The sequence below is a fragment of the Ochotona curzoniae genome, unplaced genomic scaffold, assembly GCF_017591425.1.
Source record: "Ochotona curzoniae isolate NIBS_2020 unplaced genomic scaffold, NIBS_Ocur_1.0 scaffold_2683, whole genome shotgun sequence".
Taxonomy (NCBI): Eukaryota; Metazoa; Chordata; class Mammalia; order Lagomorpha; family Ochotonidae; genus Ochotona; species Ochotona curzoniae.
Window position 1 is genome coordinate 8,146,261 of NW_024467100.1, and position 17,115 is coordinate 8,163,375.

Sequence of the window (17,115 nt, forward strand, 5' to 3'; positions counted from 1 at the left end):
AGCAGTATGTCTCAAGCAGTGATCTAACTGCTTCATTAAATGCTCATCTCCAAATGAAAAATTTTTTTTGCTGACATTTTCCCATGTTAATGTAGTATTAAAACAGAAAGAACAGAGTCACTGTAGTTCACACACAATTCTGAGAACACATGGATTTTCATTTGGATAATTGGTTATAGACATTTTCTTAAGTTTCTAAAATAAACATGTTTCATTTGTGCTAAAAACAAAATAAACAATGGAAGCCTGAAAGTGAGGCTGAGTGTATGAGGGAATATTGGATTGTACTTTGAATTGCTTGTTGTGACTTTCTCACTGTGACTCTGCAATATTTTCCTGTAGTACAGATGTCAGGGAGGACAAGACTTCATTCTCTGGAATGAGAAGCACTGACTTTTCCATGTGTTATCAGACAGACTTTTGTGTCACATGTAACAGTAAAGTGCCAAATCTACTCTGAAGGCAACAGAAAACAAGAATGAACCTGAAGGTTGAAGCTCCAGCCCACGGCCTGTCATGTAAAGCTATTTTTGTGTAGTTTTACACATTTTTTCACTCAATTTTTAAAACTTCGACACAATTTTTCCTAGATCCTTCAATTCTCCCTTTTTATCTTCTACTTTATCTGTTGCTAATTTATAGATGGCCCTTTATTCTTGTGAAGTTTTATTTTAGTGCTTCCAGGTACTGACAAGAGGGTCTGGTCTACCTGGTATCACAGGACAAACAGGACAGCCATACTCTTACAATACACAGTGAAGTGGGGACACACATTCAATAGTTTATAGTTGTCAGAACTGTAGGAGGACAACCGATCAGATCTGTAAGAAAATAATTGGTTAAAGAAAGGACGTTGGGAATCCTTGCCTGTGTGGAGCCAGAGCTAGTTGTGATTCTGCTGGAAAGACCCTGGGAGCAGTTACTATGGAAATGACCAGGCATGAAACTCCTTCATCCTCAGATAGTGGATTATCCTCAGATAGTAAATTAGATAGATGAGATAGTAGATTAGATAGATGAAATAGTGGATTAGATAGTAGATAGTAGATGAAAGAGAGGTGCTTTCTCCAAGCTGGGGAACAGAAATGAACAGACTGAGGAAAGGAACCTGCTAGATAAACAAATTGTGTAGGAGGAGACTCCTTGTTACTGTTGAAAAGTAAATTCCTCAAACACCCTTCTGCCGGGGACCAGAGAACTGCGGAACAGCAGGAGTGACTCCATTTTGTTATTTCCTCACTTTGTAATGGTCTTGGAATGCTAGATCCAGTTATCTTTCACCCAGTTTCCTCGTAATCTTTCACCTGTAATTGTTCACCCAAGATAACGGTTGTCCTGGTGATCTCTGCCCTATCTGGCCCACATCCTGCTGTAAAACTCCCCCCACCCAGCCTTAACCTGCGGCTTAAATACTGCCTGAGAAAATAAAGTTTTCGGAGCTTGATCAGACCTCCTGTCTTGCTCCCATTCTTCGTGTCTCCTGTTCCCCCCCAATCGTCGGTTCTCTCCCCAGGTCTCCGTTGAAGACCCCGCGGGCCGGGGCACTTGGCGCCCAACGTGGGGCCTGGGGAACGGGCCCCCCGACGATCGTCCGCCTTCCCACGGCCGTGGACACTTGAACCGCCGCGAGAGTAATCGTGAGTGAAGGTTCGCGTGAGCCGCCGCGGGAGCGCCTAGTGAGTGAAGGTTCGGATAGAGCCGCCGCGAAAGCGTCTCGTGAGTGAAGGCTCGCATTGTGATTGCCGCAGGAGCACCCGACCTGAAGGCTGATCCGGAGGTAAATTGGCGTGACGCAATGGGACAGGCATTAAATAAGCATGACTTATTTAGGGCCTCAAGGAGGCCATCAAGGCACGAAGAATTAGGGTTAAGAGAAAAGAAACTTGGCTGGTAAACAGCTTCAGCGCAGCATCTTCCAAGAGAAGCACATTGTCAGAGAAGTGGTGGCTCTAGGTGAGCCTCAAAGAAAAGATGACATTAGGTACAGTATTCCTCCTCTCGAACGGGAGTGTACCCTGCGGAAGTGACCCTTGGCACCCCGCAGCTCTGCACGAACGTGGGGACCCCCCGGCCACGGCGTAGCTACGGTCGAATCCCCTGAGAGGTTGTAAGGGAAGGGAGGTGTTAGGTGTCCAATTGGCTTCTTTTCTATCCTCTCATCTTCTGCTTGAGAGATGGCCGTGGATGCGTGGCTCTGGGGTGAACCTGTCTGAGGACTGACGGTTTCTGGCCGAGGCAACACTTCGGTGTCACCCGAAACTCTGCAGGGGATCCCCTGGGCCCGACAGCCCGACTGGGTATCCGAGTGCCACTCTCCTCTCTGCTGTCTTTCTTAAGCCATAGGCAATAATGGTGGGGAAATTGATGATCCCGCGCTTAAGGCGCTAACATACATTCTGAAGTTCTGAGGGTTAGAAATCTCAGATGCTCAGGCAGTCAAGGTCTGAGGGACTGTTGTCAGATTGGCACCGTGGTTAACATTGCTTAATTTATTTGCCTGTAATACTTTGAAACTGGAGAGCAAAGCTGGCCCTGAACCACCTTAGCCACCCCAACAAGAGCTTCTGGGAAGCTCAGAGAGCAGGAAACCACCCCCAGTTTTAGGGGAGTCGAGAACACAGCCCCAGGTGCAAGCCTTCTAGCTAGTGGGGTTCCTCCAGCCAGTCCAGGATTTTCCCATTGTTAACCATGAAGGGAACCGCCCAGCGGCGTGATATCCCTGGAATGCAGGAGATTTAAGAAAGCTGTGGCAGAAATGAGCCTAACTCACCCTGGGCCAAGACTAGTCTTTAGGGTCTTGCCCATAAACCCTGTATCCCGGCAGTTTGGATAATATTTTAGGAGCCTGTACAACTCAGGAAGTGCAAGTAGTCTGGGAAAAGGTAAAAGAGCTTTTAGAGAGAGCTAACATGAATGTCTCCTCAGAGAAGGTGCAAATGATCCCCTCTTTTTAAGATTTTAGGGACAGTATTATGTTTTGAAAAGGCCTCCCCCTTGAAACCCTAGCTAAGCGTTAAGGAATAATATTCACTAGTAGATTTTCAAAAGCTTCTTGGAGAGGTCAGTTGGCTATGCCATTGACTACCCATGTATACAGGACAATTACTTCCATTATTTGAAAAGGCAAAATGCTAGGAGACTGAGTTTCCCTCATCTACAAGCCTTACAGGAGACTCGAGAGGCCCTGAACAAGGCTACTTGCTCACTATTGTTCTAAGAAAGAGTTATAAGTGAGGACATTTTCAAATTCTTCCGTGCTTATGGCTGCCCTTGTCCAGGAGAGCAGTCCCCTCCAGTGGGTCCATTGATTCGTTGGAGAGGCGCCCAGAGTTAATACTTGCCCCTATCAACTGGAAGATCTAATTCAGGAGGTCAGAGAGCTAGCCCTTAGGTGTTAAGACTTTGAACCAGCAAACCTTGTTGTCCCTTATCGATGAGTGATTTTGCATGAGGGACAGGCTGGCAGCCTCCCTTGAAGGTTATCTCAGCACCATTGACTACCATTATGGGCCACATAAGTGGGTCACCTCCTTCAATCACTTAGATTGGGAAAATTCTGCCCTTTTACCAACAAACCATGAGGATGGAGGAAGGGAAGGGGCCACAGCAGAGGTTTTTCTGTCCAATCCTGTCTATATGACCTATTTTGAGCCATGGCAAGGATCAGCACAGTATAAGGAACTATTTGTTGTAGTTTTAGCAGAACTTCTCTCAAAAGTTGAAGAATCCTTTAACTTGTTCTCCAACAGCCTTAATGTTGTAAATTTGCTCCCAGAATTGGCTCAGGAATACACAAGGTTGGAATATAATCCTATCATCCCTCATGATCTAGGCCCAAACATTGCTGTGAGGGCAAGCCCATCCCCCTTTGTCTGTAGGTCTCCATTTGCTCTCCTCACTGGGTAGCAGACAGAGATATCCTCTCCATTGTAGCTGCTTTAACCTTTGGCCTAACCTGCTCTCCCAGTCTCTCTGGACTTAACCACACCCAGTCACCTTCAGGATCTAAATTTCTCTAGCTCCACCTCATAGCCCTAACCCCTACCTGAGAGGAGCTAGGTAAGAGATAAACGATTAACATTCATTAAAAAAAAAAAAAAAAAAAGGAAACTTGTTCTTGTTCTGTAACCTGATTTAGCAGTTATATATAAAAGTATACAGAGTGGTCCAAATGCACTGTTAAATTAACCTAAAGCATGAGATGAACCTATGTACTTGTTTTATAAAATATGTCTAGGTTGAAGTATGTCGAAGAAGAGGTTGGAAATCTCAAAAGGTTTAAGAAATGTATGTCTTTGTTTTGATGTGTTTAGTGATTGTGCATGTTTGTTTAGTCTTTATTGTTGGTGTTCTATTATTTTTGTCCGGACAAAAACTAGATTTTGTTTTAATACCCTTTAACCAATTGTATCTTTGTCTTGAATTGTTAAGTTATTGTTCTTGTTGTGAATTGGGTAAGTGTGTGACTGACTGACAGACGAGATGGGACGGACCATGACTAACCCCCTTTTCTCTCTCCTGGTAAATAATTAAGAAAAAAAAAGTCTAACTTATCTAACAGGACTTGACCAGACCAGACTCCCCACCTCCACTGAGAAAAGGTTCTTATAACATTTTCTTGTTGCTTAGTCTTCAGCTTGCAGTGTTGTCCTGGCACTTATCAGGTCTAAAATACAGTATTCATTAACATGTTCAGTTAAATGTTAAATGTTAAATGTACTTTTTGTTTAACTAATTTACACCTCTAAATTCTTCAGTTTGAAACCAAGTCTCATGACTTTGAGGGTTCTAGTAGGATCCCTGGAACTCTCAAAGATTGAGACAAAAATTTGGATAATATAATTGTCATTTAAAATAATTTGGATTATAATCTCACAATATTATAAAATTATGCTAAATTTGTTGCATCATATATGCTATTAAATAGATGAGTATTTATACTCATTGGTTGACATGTTTCCTACTCATAAAATTAATCCAGTTTGTAAACTATTTGTGTTCTTACTTACAAGGAAGTATGTGAGATTTTGCCTTGCAGGAGAACAACGAATTCTTTAAAGATGTATAGTAAAATTGGTTATGATGTGTATAATTTCTGAATTTTGCCTTTAAGACAATGAAGTTGGAGTCTGATCCCTTGTGAAGAACGACAGTGTTTTAACATCTTTATAATAACCTTTTAAGTTATTTTAACATTTAAGTTGTTTCAACGTCTCCTTTTAAGTTATTTTCATCTTATTGATAACTAATAGATTCCTAAGTAGCCTCCCAAGACTTAAGCCAAATTGTTTTTTCAGCTCTTTGACTTCAATAAAACAAACTATGAAGAAGCTCCAGGCCTACCACCCATAGATAAAGGGCTTAGAAAGGCATGCTTGGAGTATGCCCTTTGTAAGGAATTTAGGACCTTGGCCTCCTTCAGGTCCTCATTGTGATTCTTATCTGCCTTCTTTTGAGAAGGGGAAATTCCCAAATCAGCTAGAAGAAGGTTATTTGAAAAACTTCTCTTTCCAGGTTTTAAGGCGGGTTTGTGTTAAAATATGTTTCCATGAATTGGGAGAAATGGTTAAAACTGCTTAAAGCCATTGTATTTAAAAGTTGGTATGCTTTTATTTAAAAAATGTAGCATTGCTTGTAGAATATTTTGTCCTACAGGGAAATGGCTATCATACAATGAAGAGGGCAAACTAGGACAAAATATTTTAAAGGTTTAAGCATGTTAAAACAGAGGAAGTCAGAAAAGTTAAGAAATGAATCTTGTAAGCCTTATATATAATTGGCCATAATTTTAAAGATATTATTATAACATTGTTTAAGTTTTTAACGTTAATACTTAATACATGCTGATGTTAGAATTGATATCTGTTCAAAAAGTTTTTTGAAGTGTGTATACATAAAAATGCTAGTAAATATCTAAAAATAAAAATACCTGTATCTCTAATTTTGAAAGCTGTTAAAAAATTGAAGCATTGAATTTTAGATAATCTCTGCTTAATTGGTAACTTTGTCAATTGTCTATCCACCTTCAGTAAGCTCTATTTTTGTTCCAACCACTGAATTTGTTACAATTCTTAAAAAGTTATATGATTTTATCAAGAGCTATATTTTCAAGGGTATTTTCTGATATGTATTTACTTTGAAATGTTTGGGTGATCATTTCTAAGTGATAAAAATTTCTTAACATGTTAGCATTCAAATCAGTCTGACTAAATGAATGGACATTATAATGATGAATCTTCAATTAGATGCTTTAAGGCCTCTTGGCATATTAAATAGGTTTAATTCTTCTGGTTTTGGGATTTCTAGATGGGCCCCTAGCAGCCTCAAAGTCAGAAGAATGTGTTTCAAAGGTTGTATCTTTCAGTTGGTAAAGTTATTTAATTGTAGGACAGACAACTGATCTATTTAAAAAAAAAAAAAAAGGGGGGCATTGCTAAAGTTTGATAGTAAACTATAGGTATGGTTTATTCATATTATTAAAAGCAAAATGTAATTCTAAACGATTGGTAACGTTAACACACTCAAGAGAATTGTCAAGTAGCTGTTACAAAAGTTGTTTTGTTTTATGTGTTACCTGATACACATGTACATGTTTATGTGGCAAGCTATGTAGTCTATCTTAATTGGCTTATAGATGAAAATATTCATAAATGTGAATTGCTAAGTTGAATCATTTTGAGAATAATGTATGGATATGCTATTAAGCTCTTGGAAAGGCATGTCTGTTTTTATTTCTTTAAGACCTACAAGGCCTGTTCAGCTGAATAATTCTGAATGTATTCAAATGGACTTACTATTATGAGTACAGTTTCAAAACTGGCCATAGGACCCCAACTCCTCATGAACTAGATGGTAAAAGGAGCGATGCTGTTATTGGCATAGAGCCAATAAGTCCGGGATTGTTCGAGACCGAATCCAAAAACATTAAGAAGAGCTCGAAGCAGTGCAGAGAACTGTTTCAGAACCCTGTATGGACAGCCTGGGGCGGGATATTGCCATATTTACTTCCCTTGTTGAGACCCCTGATCAGCATTTTGTGGATTGTTTCCTGTGGTGCTTGTATTGTAAATCGTATCACTCAGTTTGTTCGGCAGCAGGTCCACTCCCTGTTGGCTAAACCCATCCAAATTCATTATCATCAGCTCGATTTGGCAGATCAGGGCTACGATGAGCCCATAGCTGATTAAGCTCCAGCATGGAACTCAGACCCATGCACGCTTGCACAATGCAGCGTTGGGCACCGTAGCAGAGGTGCAGGCAGAGCACTGCAAGGGGAAGGCCGCAAGTCCTGCTTCTGAGTCCCCTGAGAGGTAAACCTGATTGCATAGGGGTTGGTGTCAGTGGTCCCAGGACCTTGCAACAAGACGGCTCTGCCCCTCCTCTCCAAAAGACACCAAGAGCCATTAGGTGGCGGGGTTGCTGACTCTTTATCCCCGCGAGAGGAATCAGGTCACTACCTCCCCTCTCCGGTCAAGGCCCACTGTCTCCTTGCTAGGAGCAGACCTGATACAATTCTGCCTGTTCAAAAAATATAGAAAGGGAGGAGATGCCGGGGACCAGAGAACTGCCGAACAGCAGGAGTGACTCCATTTTGTTATTTCCTCATTTTGTAATGGTCTTGGAATGCTAGATCCAGTTATCTTTCACCCAGTTTCCTCGTAATCTTTCACCTGTAATTGTTCACCCAAGATAACGGTTGTCCTGGTGACCTCTGCCCTATCTGGCCCACATCCTGCTGTAAAACTCCCCCCACCCAGCCTTAACCTGCGGCTTAAATACTGCCTGAGAAAATAAAGTTTTTGGAGCTTGATCAGACCACTTGTCTTGCTCCCATTCTTCTTGTCTCCTGTCCCCTCCAATCGTCGGTTCTCTCCCCAGGTCTCTGTTGAAGACCACGCGGGCCGGGGCACCCCTCCCTGATGCCTACATGATCACCTGCCTTTAAAATGTCTGATGCTGTCAATGGACTTCGGCTATTGACCATCAATTAGTAGTCCACATGTATTCTTACCAACTCCATGTACCAAGTCCATTGTTGCTAGACAGTGAATACATAACTGATAGGAAAAAATGAACTTCCATTAAAACTCATTTGTAGGAGTTTCAAGAATGGATTGAATACTGAAATTGGAATCCACAGGGTGGGTAGCTTTGGCCAGGTAAGAGTTTTCCAGTGGAGTTTATCAGTCAGCATTTTGAAGCTTTAGCTAATATATCTGAAAGACTGCTTAGTAAGGCAGAAGGCTTCTTTTGATGTAAAGGTTAAAGGCTCATAATCCAGTGGGTATACTGGGGAGTGGAAGCCATACACAGGACGAGTGAGCCAGGGTACAGAGAGAGAGAGAGAGAGGAAGCATGCTGCTGTGTACAACCATCCCTCTCACTTGAACTGCCCTTTCAGAGCAAGCCTCCAGTGACCTAAAGATCTTCAACCAGGCCCACCTCTCAAAACATCATAATGAGAAGAATTGCTGATCTTTAAAACATCAACCCGTTGGCATTAATGCAAACTCTTAGCACAGGAGTTTGAGTTCCAGCATTTTCGTGAATTGGGAGGGCCAAATTCTGCTCAAGTCATAACACAGAGCAGATATGATGTAGAAATTTACAATGAAAGGAGCATGGTGAGTGTTGCAGAAATTTAATGTGTTCGTGAGGAACAGGTAGAGATGCGAGAATTGGGAAGAGGTGGTGATGTGCTCAGTGTTGTATCTGTTTGTACTGTGCTGGACACTACACCTAACCCTTTCCCCTGCCACCCTGGAGCAGCACGGGGCAGGAATCTTTGAAGAGTTAGAGATGATGTCAAATTCATCAAGCATTTCTGTGGAAGCAAAGTATAATGTTGTAAATTCTCAACATGCACATTTGATTCACTACTTAAGTACTGTTCTTTTTAAGTAGAGGATGGATGGGGTGGGAATTGGAAGAAAGAATTCTCCCATTTCAGGTTGAGAAGGACGAAGGAAAGGGAGCAGAGGAAGATCTTACCTTAGTGGAAGGAGTGTTTGGTGTTGATGATGAGATTTGTGGAGGTGGGACAGGGTCCGTGGCTGTGGATGTACTGGGTTCTGCAAGACTGGGAGGGCAAGCCTGCTCACCAGGGACCTGATTTCTTTTGGCTCCAGGATTTTGTCTGATGGTTTCAGGTGTTTTCTGAAAATGGTTTAATTTTCTTGTTAGTAGTTTCCAGTATTAAATGAATTTAAAGGACATTTTCATTACTGCATTAGGTATTAGATTTATTCTATCTAAAATGTTTTCTTAAATGTAGAGGGCTGTTCATTCCTTCACTAGTGGCTTCATAACAAAGGCTAAATTTGGACATATCTTTCCATTAACTACCTTTCTGAAATCTTGTGACTGTCTTTGTCTCGGAATTAGGAGAAGTATGCTTGGGAGTGGCCTGGTAGTGCAGCATACGAATCATTTTCTCTGTAGCACCAGCTTCCTGTATGGGCACAGGTTCCTATAGTGGCTATTCCATTTCCAATCCCATTCCCTGCTTTTGGCCTAGAAAAACAATAGAAGATGGCTCAAGTCCTGGAGCTCCTGCACCCATCTGGGAGACTGAGAAGAAGGTCGTGGCTCCCAGCTTTGGATCAACACAGCTTTGACAACTGCTGCCTTTTGGAGAGTGAACACATTGGATGGAGGGCCTTCTCTTTCTTTTTTTCCTCTCCTTTCAAATAAAAAACAAATAAATCTTCTTTTTTTTTTTTTAAAAAAAAAACAGAGTGCATTTTTCTGAAGATAGGCAAGGTGTTTTCCTGTTGAATATCTCCCTAGTAGAGATGAAGCTATCATATTTATGTAACACGTATTTTCATGATATGGTTTAAGTCCTTGGCTCAATGCCTTGAATAAAGCTGGTTGATTATTATGCAGTTTGATAAATCTGAGACTATGGGGCAGCCATGTCAGTATTTTCTGTGAGACTTTCAGCCTGCTTCTCATCGCGAGGCTTACCTTAGCTGATGCAGTATTCTTTGCTCCTTGAGTGCTGGTAATAGTTCCTGTGGCTGGTGCAGGTGCAGCATCATTCATTCCACATGGCTTCATTTTTTTTGATGGTGGTGTTTCTTTTGCTGATGTGCGTTCATTTTCGTTCATAACTAATCATTAAAAAAAAAAAAAAGCTCAGAGCAGGTGGTCTAGGGCAGTGTGGGTAGCTCCTACACTATTTCGTCCCACCTCCAGGTGATGAATCTAGCTATGCTGGTGTCAGCCTCTATTGTACTGACTCAACCAGCAAAAGGTGGTCCATGGTATCAAGACAGTCAGAAGTGCTGTTTCTTGCTTTTGGATTTTTGGCTCCTGTGCTATGCAATGAACACATCCTTCCCATGCACTTCAACACTTCCTCAGTCCTGTTTTCCTGTCATCTCCTATGACACCTCTGAGATTTTTGTTGATTATGACAGGTCATATTTTCCAAATAATCTACACAAATTGCATAACTCAGTAAAAGAAAACGAAAATACTTCAAAGGCTATTGGAAAATCCATAATAAAAAAATTCATAGATTTTATGAGTTTATTTGCCCCAATAAGCTTATTTTAATTCTAGTTCTATTTTTAAAGACTTATTAATTTTTATTGGAAAGTCAGATATGCAGAGAGGAGAGACCCAGCGGAAGATCTTCCATTGTTTGATTCACTCCCCATGTGAGAGCAACAGTCAATGCTATGCCCATCTGAAGCCAGGATCCAGGAACTCCTTCCGGGTATCCCACAGGGGTGCAGGATCCCAAGGCCTTGGGCCATTCTCAACTGCTTTCCCAGGGCACAGGCAGGGAGATGGATGGGGAGTGGAGCTGCTAGGATTAGAACCGGCATCGATATAGGATCTCCGGCCATTCAACGTGAAGACTTTACCCGCAAAGCCACGCCGCAGGCACTAATTCTCGTTCTTAATGCACATTTGGAATTAGAAAAATACGGTGAATTGTCAATTTGTTGACATCTGAAGCAGCAAAAAGGCCATGACCACTGAGTCATGAAGTGGGAAAGAGATTTATCAACCCTGATCAAGGTGGGTTTCAGTTAAAGTTACAGACGGGGCAGAGAGGGTGGCAGGATAATAGCAAGGTCTGTTCCCTTCCCCTCCTTACTTTCTGACTTCTCTGTTTGCAGCTCTTCAGCAAGATCTTTAAGTTCTTCTATATCCTTGAATATTTCTATTAGATTGCTCAATCCAGCATCAGCAGGGAACTTCTCTGCCATTAACACGGCAATCTTAATTCTGTCACACTTGTCTTGCATTTGCTCAGTCATTTCTAAATCTGGTGCCAGTATGAACTTAACTGTACGAAACTGTTCATCACTGATGGGTTTTAATCCTTTCAGCAGAACAGCTTTCCTGTATTCACTTTCCATCTTTTAAAATATAGGTGGACCTACAAGAGAAAAATAAACCATGTGTCATATATATCCAGATAATTTCAAGAATGAGACTGCTTTTTATGAGTGAACCAGGCCAGAGTTGGTCACAGGGTATGTGTCTAGCAAGCAGGAGCTTATTTTTTTTAAATTAATTACATTGCATTATGTGACACAGTTTTATTGGTACTGGGATTACCCCCACCCTTCTCCAAACCCTCCCCTCATGGTGGATTCCTCCACCTTGTTGCATTACCACAGTTCAAGTTCACATGAGATTCTTTCATTGCAAGCATATACCAAACACAGAGTCCAGCATCTTATTGTCCAGATAAGCTCATCTCTGGTCTGAAAGTAGAGCTGGCAGAGTATCATCCCGATCAATTAAAAGCCCCAACATAATATCAGCAACAATTTATAACGTTATGGATAATTGACATAGTATTGAGTAACTGGCATGTTAAAAATAATACAAGTTCTTTACCACATCCTGCGACTCCTTCATTGACATTTCAATTTTGGTTTATCTACAACCGGGTTCTATACACCTTAAAATGGCTATAGATTACTATCAGCTGTCTCGTGTCTATTTTCATTATAGTATTTAGCAGTTTATACACTGAAGCATGATTTTGCTGAACTGGGCTTTTTTTCGGGTGGTCTAGACTGGCTTATAACTCTAACAAGAGGTATGTCAATAGTTTAGGTGCAGAACAGTTTTAGGAGGAGTGTGCAGAGAAATCTTCAATAGCCTAGTGAGGAGTAACTAATCTTTGTGTCCCACCTAGTAAGGCATCAGTGAATCCACGCTGACCATTTCCTGCGTGTTTCTAAGCTTTCCTTGTTGTTCTCTATCTATTCTAGAGTTTTTGTTTGTTTGTTTGTTTTGAGAGGTTTCCGGAGCCATCCTGATAGTTATTGCCAGAGAGGGTGGGGACCCAAAGTTGGAACCAAGCGAGGACCAGAGAAAGCTCCCCTCTCTAGTCACCCAACAAGTTTATTCTTCTTCTGTTTCTGTGGACTACTCAGGGCTCCTGGCTGTTGTTCTGACGCCGTTGGATCCTGCAAGGAAGGATTTGGACTTCTTTCATCCCATGTGGTAGATCCAAGTGGGAGTGGATGACCTCAGAGTTCTTGCCATCTGGAGGCACTCCAATTCCCAGTGGTCTCCTTGGCAGTTGGAATGTAGTCCTTGGTGCTCATCCTGATAGTGCTTGGTGAGAATCTGGGAGTCTTCAGGGTTGGGATACTAGCCTCCTCTTGTCCTCCAAGCAAGGACTTAATGACTGAGTGCATGATTATGGCAAAAGCTAAGTGCTACCTGAAGAAGATCACACATGTTCATGTAACTGAGTTGGGTCTGGAGTAGTTGTGGTGGAAGGATGTCTGGGAAGAGAAAATTTCCGGAGTTCCTAAAAGTATAGACTTAGAAATCTTTAACTTCATGGTCCTACTTTGCATTCTTCAGATGGCTACACCTAGCCCTGAGGTCTGCATGTTGATTCCTGACTCATCCGAAATTTGCTATTACTCACTTAGCAGATACATAACACAGATTGAAGCTTCTCACTTTAAGCTGAGAAATGCCATGGTAGCAGAGTTCCATGAGAGAATGGAGATCCTTATCAATTTAACTGTTCTCTACTCAATATTCATGAACATTTTTCCCTTGATATGAAACAATATCCTTTCAATCTTCAGTGCCCATATGACTGTCCTTTTGCTGGACTTTACTCCCTAATAAGAGTCAAAGCATTTATTGACTAGCATGTTGTGACATGTATTTTCCTCCTTCTAAACTCAATCTTTTTCTTCTTCAGTTGTTTCCAGAATGCCAGCTATACCTATAATCTACATTTGTACCCTCCTTGAAGCAACTAAAAATTTTCACTGTCCTTGGAAAATTTTTGCTATTTTGCCTGACATAGAATGCCATAGGTTTCTCAAAGGCTTTGCCAACCTAACAAATTTTGAAACTGGGCTTTTATATTTATCCAAAATGACATTTAAAATATGATGGTCTATTGATCATTTTCTGATTCTGGCTCACACAATTAAAATCAAGAGCAGTAACATTAAAACAGCTACCCACTGATCTTTTATTAAAAAATAAATGCCTAATCCCCCCCCCCCAAAAAAAAGAAAAGAAAAGAAAAGAAAAGAAAAGAAATGAAAAGAAATAATAAAGAAACCTGGTTGAAAAATAAAATTCATTATGATGGTAATATGGGTTGGGTATATGATGTCCCCCAGGTGCTGGCATGGTGGCAGTCAGCAGTCTAATCGTCCACCCTGGCATTCCCTAAAAGCACCAGTTCCAGTCTTGACTGCTCCATTTCTGATCCAGCTCTCTGCTTGTTGGCCTGGCAAAGCAGCAGAAGATGGTCTAAGTCTTTGTGATCCTATGCTTCCTGGCAGAAACTCCTGGCTTTGGATCAGCTCAGTTCTGGCCATTGTAATCATTTGGGAAATGGAAGACCTTCTGTGTCTCTCCTTCTTTCAGCTTAAAATATGCCATTCAAATGAAAATAAATATAAATATTAAAATTAAAATGTCCCCTAAAGTTCATTGTATTGAAGGTTTACCAAATGCAGAGTGGGGCTTTGGGTAGGTGTAGAGTTTTCAGAAGTTGGGGCCTAATGAGAAGTCCTTAAATCATTGAAGCTGTACATTCAGAAGGCAACACTTATTCACTTCTCAAATACCTACAACAACCTAGGGGGAGCCTGGTCAAAATCAGGAGCTGGAAACATGCTGATGGCACCCGAACTCAAGCATCCACTTGCTGCCAGGGTGTGCATATCAGTAGAAAGCTAGAACTAGGGGCAGAACTGAAACTGGAACCCAGGCACTCTTGGGTGTTCCAGCAACAACTCAAGTTATAGACCAAAGACCTATTGCAATTGGCTGTCTTCTGTGTAAAAAAGAAAACCCTAAACAAGCAGGAATAAATTAGGAAATGGGTAGACGAGGTCAGTTGAATATAGTGAGAAGAGATGGTATTAGGTTTTATTAAGTTATTTGTGCTTGAGGGGAAGCTAGAGATAAAATTCAAAATATTGGCAAAGGAGATACAGAAAGGAACGCAGAGTAAGTGCTCCGATTTGAACAAATATAGCAAGACTTATTTAAGTTATATCCCTGGATTTAATTGACATTGATTGCTAGACTCATTAAGAAATAGCTTTTCCAATTATCATCAGACTGGAACTTTCACTATTTCATAATACTATGATTAACTTCAGAAGCATGCAACAGTTCTAATTATTACCACTTCATATAATTATGTCTCTTATTTTGTTAATGTAAACAATAATAGGTAGCATGCTTCTTTCTCTTGTTGGTCTATTTTAGGGTTTTCGAAATAAAATTGAAAAGGTAAGTCTATTTGGGAGTATGTTGTTTGAGACTTAACAAAATTTTTCATAATGTACACTTTCTAAGAATGTTTTGAGGTGGCTGGCTTGCAGATTCCAATTTTTGGCCACAGAGTAAACTCTGTTTAACCTCTGCTTTCTATGGATTCTTAAAATTTATATATATGTAATGTTGATGTTAAATATAGGAAAAAGCTAATTAAACTTTTGATGATAGTTCAATTTTCTAGCATTGGTTGTCATGTTTTATAAACCTGACATAATCTCATAATAAATGCAGCTTTATGGCCTGATTGTTTTTTTACTTACTTTTTTTAGTGACACTTAAGGTTTTTAAAAATTACTAGCAATGTGGAGAAAGAACAGATTTCATGCATTTCACAGACACCATTAAAAGAAGATACTGCACTTCCCTACTCATCCTGATTTAATCTCCCATCCTTTATTACCTTCTTATTTTTTCTTTCAATTTCTTTGCAATAACAAACTTTTAATATTTTTTTAAATTTTTAGTTATTTGTATTGGAAGTCAGATTTACAGAGAGAAGGAGAGACAGAGAGGAAGATCTTCTGTCTTTTGATTCACTCCTCACGTGGCCACAACGGCAGGGGCTGAGCTGATCTGAAGCCAGGAACCAGGAATTTCCTTCAGGTTTCCAACATGGGTGCAGCGACCCAACGCCCTGGGCCATCCTCTATTGCTTCCCTTGGCCACAAGTAGAAAGCAGGATGGGCAGTGGGGCTGCCAGGATTAGAGTTGGTGCCCATATGGGTTCCTGGTGCATACAGGGTGAGGATTTAAGCCAGTAAGCTACTGTGCCAGGCACTTAATTTGCGGTATAATCACAGGCTTAATGTAAAAAAGTCAAAAGTATGAAGACTGCAATTCCACAGAAATGTAAACAAGGGATATAAAAATTAGTCAAATCTTAAGAAGTAAAATTCATTCTTATACTTAATTGCTGTCTTATATTAACTACTGCAAAAGGAGAGAACATTCAACATTTGTCTTTTGGGAATTGCCTGTTTTTTGCAACAAAATAGATACCAGTGGAGACCATTATGCTTAGTGAAATGTTATGATAGTTTTTTAATCTCATTATGTAGCCTGAAATTTTATCTCATCTCAATAACTGAAAATCAGTAAAAATAGGTAAAAATCTGAAAAAAATTGCCAACATGGCAAACACATTCATGAAGTTAGCATAAACATGAAGTTCATAAAATACTTAAAGAAATTTTAAAGTTACATGTAAATTAAAAACTTTTTATGGCGTAGTCATAAAGCATTTTATGATTTCCTACAAATTCTCACCCTGCCTCTGTCTTGAACAAAGCAGGAGGAACCAAAAAAATGGCTGCCTTTTATACAAAATGAAGTACAAAATGAAACTCAAGTGAAAGTTAGACACTAGTACAGTTATATTAAGACATATTTGGATAACTATGTGAAATATATGCTTTCTACCAAGTATGTGTGCATGTTGCAATATTACGATGATTTTCCTTAATATACCTTTATATTCAGATTTCCTTTTTGTTTCAACATCAGAGTCACCAAATTTAAGTTGTGAAAGCTAAAGTTTTCTAGAAGTCAACTTCTGTCAATACATGCTCAGAACATTTATTTTAAAATAACAGGATAATAGAAACACATTTTCCCTTGTTCAGGCCTCAGCTGTGATGGAACAAAAGGTACCTCTTGTTTCCTTAATCAATGAAGCATTAACACTAAATGGTTTTCAGTTTTCTGAATCGAGTGGATTCCTTTTTATTCCCCCCACTTGGCCAATCTAAAATAATCAATGCTGATTTTGCTTTCTCATCTAGATTTCAAGAAATAAACCAAATCCTCCCTGCAGAATATGCTGACTTACCTCACAGGTGGCTTCCTCAACACTGGTCCAGGAATGAGATCTTCAGAAATGCAGGAAACAAATGCCTATATTGAGAAGGAAGATAAATTAGTAAAGTTCTCAGAAACAGAACTGCAAATGAAGATTCTATAGCCTGGAGATGGAATGGAAAGGAAGACAGCACTCCTTACACTGCTCACTGACTTGGCTGGTGTGGGGAGAGACTGCCAGGCAGAGGGGTTGCACAATCAGTGGAAACTCCTCCCATCAGAGTCCTTTCAACACATCTTTGGGTTTTCTAATACCAGAGTAATGAATCAGTAACATCTTACTCTTCCGGAAAAAATTAAGCTGTATTTCCTGATATTTAGAAAAAACTACATTTGAGAAAGTACCAATTTTAGAATTTTATTATCTTGAAGGCTGAGTTGTGAATTGTTGAAAGGAAATGAATGACTTACCCACTCCTCTCTCTTCCTTCATAGCTTTGCTATTTATAT

General features: G+C 40.3%; 1 protein-coding gene across 1 annotated transcript in view; it reads right to left on the minus strand.

The window, feature by feature from the left end:
- Window positions 1–16,914, minus strand: part of LOC121171548 (pyrin and HIN domain-containing protein 1-like) — a 42,262-nt gene extending 25,348 nt beyond the window's left edge. Inside the window, 4 exon segments of the mRNA XM_041003277.1 lie at window positions 8,992–9,156; window positions 9,970–10,115; window positions 11,114–11,398; window positions 16,637–16,914. Coding sequence (XP_040859211.1) covers window positions 8,992–9,156; window positions 9,970–10,115; window positions 11,114–11,378 — 576 coding nt within the window. The 5' untranslated portion in view covers window positions 11,379–11,398; window positions 16,637–16,914.
- Between the last annotated feature and the right edge of the window lie 201 nt (window positions 16,915–17,115).